We start from the raw sequence: 8,945 nt of genomic DNA on the forward strand, positions 1-8,945 counted from the left end.
CTGCACACAACACTATATAGGACAAACAGGAAGACAGCTAACGATCCGCATCCACGAACATCAACTAGCCACGAAACGACACGACCAGCTATCCCTGGTAGCCACACACGCAGACGACAAGCAACATGAATTCGACTGGGACAACACTACCATTATAGGGCAAGCCAAACAAAGAACAGCCAGGGAATTCCTAGAAGCATGGCACTCATCCACAAACTCCATTAACAAACACATCGACCTGGACCCAATATACCGGCCACTACAGCGGACAGCTGAAACTGATAACCGGAAGCGGCAGGGACAGGCCACTATAAATGCTGGAGGAAACACCACAGCAGTGCTTCCCAGGAGGCTCCCAAGCACTGAGGATGTCACCTAGACAGGGGACGAAACGTTTGCAACAAAAACTTCTATGTTCTATGTTTCTCCATGAAATAAATTCTCTAGAGTGGGAGGTGAGCAGGAAAGGGAGATAAGGCACTGATCAAAGGACCTTGCTGCCCTGAGACCAATGGTGCATGATACCTCATGTGCAGGGAAAGCAGTTGGTTGGGGAGTAGGTTTCATTTCTGATCTTTAAAATGGAAGTTATTTTTGTTTATATTTCTAGAACTTTTTCTCTTTTTCTCTTTTTCTGAGAAATAACTAGTTAAGTTTTCATAGTATGCTATACTTATCTTAAGGGTAATAAATAGTTTCTAGAGTTGCAGGATGGCAAGTCAGAAGGGCCAAGTGGAATGAACGTCCTGCACTATGTGGGGCATCATGGAAAAACCTCTGAGATTTACCTGTACTTCCACACATGTCATCTACTGTGTCTGTTACTCTCGGTATGGTCTTCTCTACACTGGGGAGACAGGACGCTAACATGTGGAACATTTCAGAGAATATCTCTGGGACACACACACAAAACAACCCCACTGCCCTGTAGCCAAACACTTCAACTTCTCCCTCCACTCTGCCAAGGATATGCAAGTCCCTGGGACTCCTCCAGCACCAAACTCTAGCTACCTGACACTCAGAGGAAGAACGCCTCATCTACTGCCTTGGGACCCTCCAACCACATGGGATTAAGGTAGATTTCACAGTTTTTTCATTTCTCCTCCCCCCAACTCAGCACTGCCTTCTTGAACTGTCCTCCCTGTTCATCTTCCTTCCTACCTATCCATTCCACCCTCCTTTCTGACCTATCACCATCACCCCTACCTCCATGCGCTTATCGCATTCCCAGCTACCTTCCCCCTAGCCCTACCCCCTCCCATTTATCTCTCAACCCCCTTGGCCACTCCCTTATTCCTGATGAAGAGCTTATGCTCAACTCTCGTGCTCTTTGGATGCTGCCTGACCAGATGTGCTTTTCCAGCACCACACCTTTTGACTCTGATCGCCAACATCTGCAGTCCTCACTTCCTCCCCATACTAACCAAGACCCTATCTGTCTTAAATACACTCAATGAATTGGCCTCCACAGCTCTCTGTTGCAATGAGTTCACATAATCTGGCGAAAGAAATTCCTCTTCAGCTCAGTTTTAAAGGGTTGCTCTTCATTCTGAGGTAATGCCTTCTGGCTCCAGTCTTTCCTGCTCATGGAAACATCTTCTCCATTTCCACTCCATCCAGGCCTCTCAGTATTCTGTAAGTTTCAGTCAAATTCCCCATCATCCTTCTAAACACCATTGAGCACATACCCAGAGTCCTGAACCGCTCCTCAAAAGACAAGCCTTTTATCCCCAGGATCATTCTTGTGAAGTTTCTCTGGATCCCCTCTAGCGCCATCACATCCTTCCTTAGATAAGGGGCCGAAACTGCTCACAATATTCCAAATGCAGTCTAACCAGTCTTAATTTGGAGATGCTGGTGTTGGACTGGGGTGTACAAAGTTAAAAAGCACACAACACCAGGTTATAGTCCAACAGGTTTAATTGGAAGCACTAGCTTTCGGAGTGCCGCTCCTTCATCAGGTGATTGCCTAACCAGTCTTACTCTTGTATTCTAGCCCTCTCAAAATAAATACTAACATTGCAGTTACCTTTTTAACTGCCAATTGAACTTGGGGGTGAGTGCTTTGACCCCAGTTAACCTGCCTCAACAATCTTTACAAATATACCCGTACTCTCAACTTCCTCAGATAGCATACGATTCTCCCACCAACCTCCCCATCACAAAGATATGTTTTTCTTTTATTTGCTTGTGGGATTTATTGCCCTTCCCTAATTGCCCTTCAGAAGGCAATGATGGATTTGCTCCACCCCATGTCAACCTCAGCCTCTGACATTGCCAGGCTTCCAAAGCATATGCAAATCTCAAGCCACTGAACACTGTGCCACCACTCCCCAATTCCATACCTTCTATAGCCCTCAAAGGCTCCTAATTTCAGCTTGGTCAGAAAGTAAAATTCCAAACCTCTCTTTGTCACCCTAAGTCTGTGCAGGTCCGATTGAATGTCATTAATTGCATTGTCATTAATTAGAATAGTTATATTTTCTAACTATAAGGAAAGCACAGGAGAGATTAGTTTAATCCTGTGCATTAAAGTTGCACAATTTCCTTCTAATCCACCAATTGCTACATGAAGGAGAACAAGGGCACCAGGTACATGGGAATACCACTATCTGTAAGTTCCCCTCCAAATCATTCACCATCCTAACTTGGAAATATATCACTGTTCCTTCAGTCTACTGGGTCAAAATCCTGGAACTTCCTTCCTCTCAGCATTGTGGCTATTTCTACACCCAAAGAGCTGCAGCAGTTCACCATCACCTTCTCCATGACAAAGTTAAAAATCACACAATACCAGGTTAGAGTCCAACAGGTTTATTTGGAAGTGCTAGCTTTGGGAGCACTGCTCCTTCATCAGGTGAATTCTCCTCCATAAGTCACAGAATTTATAGTAAAAGTTTCAGTGTCATGTAACATGAAATGATATACAGAGAAACTTTAATTATCCGAATGTCAATTATCCGAATTTCAAACAAAATCGCAAGGACCTAATGCTTGGCTAAACTGTGTTATCTGGCATTTGATTATCCAAATAAAATACTTCCTGCCCGAGACATTCGGATAATTGAAGTCCCTCTGTATTGAACAACCTAGATTGCTGTCAAGTCTTTCATCTTTTAGAAATGTTTGAAGGTTTTGGTTCATTAATATGTAAATCCAAGAATTTCTTTTAAGTCACATTCTTGAGATAACTTGAAGTTTTATTTTTAAAAAAATGACATGTCAGCTCAGTCAATGCATTAAAGGACCACATCATGTTCTCAGGGACAATGTGGGATGGGTAATAAATGCTTGCCTCGCCAGTTAAATATCACCTTTTATCTTAGCCTGCTGGACAAACTTTCCTCATTCCTGAAGAAGGGCTTATGCCCGAAACGTCGATTCTCCTGTTCCCTGGATGCTGCCTGACCTGCTGCGCTTTTCCAGCAACACATTTTCAGCTCTGATCTCCAGCATCTGCAGACCTCACTTTCTCCTCCTAGCCAGTTAAATACACATTCCTTTACAATAGAAAAACAGAGAACAAAGAACAAAGCATAGGAACAACCCTCCAAGCCTGAGCTGACAAATTTTGCCCTTCCATATTAAAACTGTCATCACTTATAGGATCCATATCCTTCTCTTCCCTTCCTATTCATGTATTCATCCAGGTGCTTACTGAACTTTGCTATTGTGTCTGCTTCCACCACCTCCTCTAGCAGTGATTTCCAGGCTCTCACCATGCTTTGTTTGACTCGCACATCTCTTTTAAATTTCCCCCCTCGTATCTTGAACCTGTGTCCGGTAATAATTGACCTCTCCATCCTGGGAAAAAGCTTCATCATTTCCACCCTATCCATGCCATTCACAATCTTACAAACTTCTATCAGGTGACCTCACAACCTCCTGGGTTCTAGTGAAAACAAACCCAGTCTATCCAATATTTCTGCATAGGTAAAATTTCCCCATACCAGGCAACAGCCTGGTAAACCTTTTCTGTAACATCTCCAAAGTCCATATCCTTCTGGTAGCGTGGTGACCAGAACCTGCTTTGCAGGCAATATTCCAAGTGTGACCTAACAAAAGTTCTATAAAACTGCAGCAATAACTTGTCTATCCTTGTACTTAATGTCCCTTCCAATCAAGGCAAGCATGCCACAGGCCTTTTTAACTACCTTATCTACCTTATCACCTTCAGTGATCTATGGACTTGCACACCCAGATCCCTCTGCATATAAGCACTCCTAAGGATTCTGCCAGTCATTGTATAATTTCCACCTGTACTTGACTTTCCAAAATACATCACCTTGCATTTGTCTGGATTAAACTCTATCTGCCATTTTTCTGATCATGCCTCCAAATAATCTATATCCGACTGTATCCTCTGACAATCCTCCTCACTATCTACAATTCCACCAATCTTTGTATTGCCCACAAACTTACTAATTAGATAAGGTATGGTCCAAATTATTTGTGTGGATCATGAACTGTAGAGGTCCCAGCACTGATCCCTGTGGAATATCATTAGTCACAGCCCTCCATTCTGAAAAGCATCATTCCACTGCTTCCCTCGGTCTACAATGACTAAGACAGTTCTCCACCCATCTTGCCAGCTCACTCCTGAAACCATGTGACTTCATCTTTTGTATCAGTCTGCCATGAGGGACCTTTGCTGCATGTAGACAACATCAACCGCTTTTTTCCTCATCAATCATCTTCATCACCTTCTCAAAAAAACTCAATCAAATTAGTGAGGTATGACCTCCCCTACACAAAACCATGCTGTCTATCGCTAATCAGTCCATTTGCTCTTAAATGCGTATGGATCTTGTCCCTGAGAATCTTTTCCAATAATTTCTCTATCACCGACTTCAGACTCACAGGCCTGTAATGTCCTGGATTATCCCTATTACCATTCTTAAACAATGGGACTACATTGGCTATCTTCAGTCCCCTGGGACCTCACTTGTGACCAAAGAGAATACAAAGATGTCTGTCAATGCTACAGCAATTGGTTCTCTTGCCTTCCTCAACATTCTGGGATAGATCCCATCAGGAGCCAGGGACTTATCTACCTTCATACTTTTCATGTTGCACAACATCCCTTCCTTTTTAATAGCAATTTGGCTTAGAAATTCGACACTCCCGCCCCGGAGATCATCCTCCAACAATTCCTTCTCTTTGGTGAATACAGAAACAAAGGACTCATTTAAGACCTCACCCACCTTTGCTGGCTCCACACATGAATCTTCTCCTTTGTCCTTTAGTGGTCTAATCCTTTCCCGGCTACCCTCTTGCTTTTTATAAATGCATAAAAATCTTTTGGATTTTCTTTAATCCTGTTTGCTAATTACTTTTCACGACGCCTTTTAGCCCTTCTAATTCCTTGCTTAAGTTCTTTCCTATCTTAGAGGCTACATTTTTCAACGCTGAAATGTACTAATGTACTTTAGGGAATTCTGCAAGCTGTGCTCACTCAGAACACTTCTGCCAAATTTTCAGGAAAAGTAGTCCAGATAAAGTTCAAACTTGGAGGCATGTTGAGGCTTAGAAGTAAAAATGTGAAAGGAGGGAATAAAAGACACAGAAAAATGTAACTAATTAATGATTTAATTGTGAAATATGCATTTTTTCTGGATTTTATCTAAAATCTATCTTCAGAAATCTCAATTATGCAAAAGTGGACTTTTTCTCAAAAAAGCATTTTAAATTCCTTGGTGGCTTATTGGTAAACAGTGAAAACTGATAATTATATGGAGAAATACCATCAAAAAGTAATTACATTGGTACCTTCAGTTTTAAACATTGACAAAATTAATTAGCCAAAATGGTGCCAAAAAGATATTAGGTTCATGGACAGGACACGTGAAAGATTTTTGAATAATATATGTATGGTTAGGAAGATAACATATGTATATATTAATGCTTTATTAATGATAAAGAAGGGAAGGGGGAATTCATTTCCTGAATGATGATGGATTAAACTTTTTTTTTAATTAAGAAAAATCAATCACCCACAAAATCCTACAAAGTTTTCATTCATTATTTATAGCTATTTCACTTACATCTCATGAAGACCAGATGAGTAATAGGACAGACTAGGGCTTGGTGAATGAGCTTGTTGGAGCTGGGTCTTTGCAAATCGAGGAGGAACCGGAGGGCTTGGAGTAGGAACACTTTTAGCACCCCTTGGAGGAATAGGAGGAGCATTTAGAAGACGGCATTCCTCCTTCACCTAACAAAAGAAAACAGTGAAACATGGCATATATCAAGATTTAAACACAGTGCAGAACAAGTTTCTGTTGATCTGTGTTTGAATGCTACTATTTCGCTAATTCAATTATACAATGAAATCAGAAGTCATCACATAAGGCAATCAGACCATTTCAGCTGACTTGACACATTCTAACTGTCAAATTAATAGCATTAGTTTGATAGGAAGATGATGAAGTCATTCAGTTGCTCAAACATACTCTACCATTTCAGATCATGACCTTAGCAATATATTTCCACACTATTCACAGTATTGAATGATAAGGAAGCACTTGTGTTGAAGAGAGGTTTAAAATCAGAGCTTCAACATGACATGTCAAAAAATGTATTTAATGATCTTCCATAGCTAACCCCTGTATGTTATCAACTTACATTTGAAAATACAAATCAGCCAAGATTATAAAACTTGCAATATTCATAACCAGCAATAAATAGGCACACAAATCAATGCTGTAAAATGAACCAAAGCCATTGATTAACACAGCAATCATGGTCAATTACTGTTACTGATAAAACGTGTCAACATTTTTCAGTGACTAATTTGCGATTCTCAAGTAGAACTTGAACAACCTATATGATTTTCTGAAATAAATGTGCTAAAAACAACACTGCTGCAGAACCCCAAATCAGAATCACATGAGAATTATTTACAGATGATGCTAAATTATGAGGCATTTATTGGCTGGGTATTAATTCCTGGAAAGGTTTGGAAGATTGTGTACTTTTGAATGGATTCTAAGGACACCTAATTAAGCAGCTGAGGGAGAAAGAAATAGAAGGCTATGTTTGATAGAGTGAGATCAAGTAAAATGTGAGCAGATATAAGGGGAACACAGCATTGACTTGGATCTGTTAGGTTGAATGGCCTCTTTCTGTGCTGCAAAATTTTAGACACTTCCATGGAAGTGTTAGGGTGAGATGTGAAGGCTCACTTAGGGTGATTGAGAGTTACAAGGTAGCCAAGAAAGACCAAAAGAGAGAGCTATGACGAGCGAGGAAGGGACATGAGAAGTTGTTGGCGGATAGGATCAGGGAAACTCTAAAGCTTTCTATAGGTATATAAGGGATAAAAGAATGATGAGAGTAAGATTAGGGCCAATCAAGGACAGTGGTGGGAAGTTGTGTGTGGAGTCAGAAGAGATAAGGGAAGCACTAAATGAATATCTTCCATCAGTATTCGCAATGGAAAAAGACAATGTTGTCGAGCAGAATGCTAAGAAACAGGCTATTGGGCTAGATGGGATTGAAGTTCGCCAGGAGGTGGTGTTGAAAATTCTGGAAAGTGTGAAGATAGATAAATCCCCTGGGATGGATGGGATTTATCCTAGGATTCTCTGGAAAGCCAAGGAGGAGATTGCTGAGCCTTTGGCTTTGATTTTTATGTTGTCATTGTCTACAGGAATAGTACCAGAAGACTGGAGGATAGCAAATATTGTTCCCGTGTTCAAGAAGGGGAGTAGCGACAACCCTGGTAATTATAGACCAGTGAGCCTTACTTCAGGTGTAGGTAAAGTGTTGGAGAAATGTTTATAATCATCTCGATAGGAATAAGTTGATTAGGGATAGTCAACACAGTTTTATAAAGGGTAGGTCATGCCTCACAAACCTTATTGAGTTATTTGAGAAGGAGACTAAACAGGTGGATGAGGGTAAAGTTGTCGATGTGGTGTATATGGATTTCAGTAAGGTGTTTGGTAAGGTTCCTCACAGTAGGCTACTGCACAAAATACGGAGGCATGGGATTGAGGGTGATTTAGCGGTTTGGATCAGAAATTGGCTAGATGAAAGATGACAGAGGGTTGTGATTGATGGGAAATGTTAATCCTGGAGTTCAGGTTCTAGTGGTGTACCGCAAGGATCTGTTTTGGGTCCACAGCTGTTTGTCATTTTTATAAATGACCTGGATGAAGGTGTAAAAGGATGGGTTAATAAATTTGTGGATGACACTAAGGTCGGTGGAGTTATGGACAGTGCAGATGGATATTACAGGTTACAGAGGGGACACAGACAAGCTGCAGAGCTGGGCTGAGAGGTGGCAAATTGAGTTTAATGCAGAAAAGTGTGAGGTGATTCACTTTGGAAGCAGTAACAGGAATACAGAGTACTGGGCTAATGGTAAGATTCTTGGTAGTATAGATGAGCAGAGAGATCTCGGTATCCATATTCATAGATCCCTCAAAGTTGCCACCCAGTTTGATAGGGCTGTTAAGAAGGTATACGGGCGTGTTAGGTTTTATTAGTAGAAGGATCGAGTTTCGGAGCCACGAGGTCATGCTGCAGCTGTACTAGACTCTGGTCTGGCCGCACTTGAAATATTGCGTGCAGTTCAGGTCACCGCATTATAGGAAGATGTGGAAGCTTCAGAAAGAATTCAGAGGAGATTTACCAGGATGTTGCCTGGTATGAAGGGAATGTCTTATGAGGAAAGGCTGAGGGACGTGAGGATGTTTTCGTTACAGACAAGAAGGTTGAGAGGTGACTTAATAGAGACATATAAGATAATCAGAGGGTTAGATAGGGTGGACAGGGAAAGCCTTTTTCCTAGGATGGTGATAGCTAGCATGAGGTGGCATAGCTTTAAATTGAGGGGTGATAGATATAGGAGGAGAAAGTGAGGTCTGCAGATGCTGGAGATCAGAGCTGAAAATGTGTTGCTGGAAAAGCGCAGCAGGTCAGGCAGCATCCAGGGAACA

The 8,945-nt window shown here is 41.5% G+C and overlaps 1 protein-coding gene across 4 annotated transcripts in view; it reads right to left on the reverse strand.

The window, feature by feature from the left end:
* The window catches only part of gareml (GRB2 associated, regulator of MAPK1-like), a 311,555-nt gene that overhangs the window by 47,037 nt on the left and 255,573 nt on the right, over positions 1-8,945 (reverse strand). For all 4 annotated transcript variants that reach the window (XM_043675852.1, XM_043675842.1, XM_043675871.1 and 1 more), the window contains one exon: positions 6,045-6,214. In XM_043675852.1, coding sequence (XP_043531787.1) covers positions 6,045-6,214 — 170 coding nt within the window. The remainder of the gene's footprint in view (positions 1-6,044; positions 6,215-8,945) is intronic.

This window comes from Chiloscyllium plagiosum, chromosome 3 (genome assembly GCF_004010195.1).
Source record: "Chiloscyllium plagiosum isolate BGI_BamShark_2017 chromosome 3, ASM401019v2, whole genome shotgun sequence".
Classification (NCBI taxonomy): Eukaryota; Metazoa; Chordata; class Chondrichthyes; order Orectolobiformes; family Hemiscylliidae; genus Chiloscyllium; species Chiloscyllium plagiosum.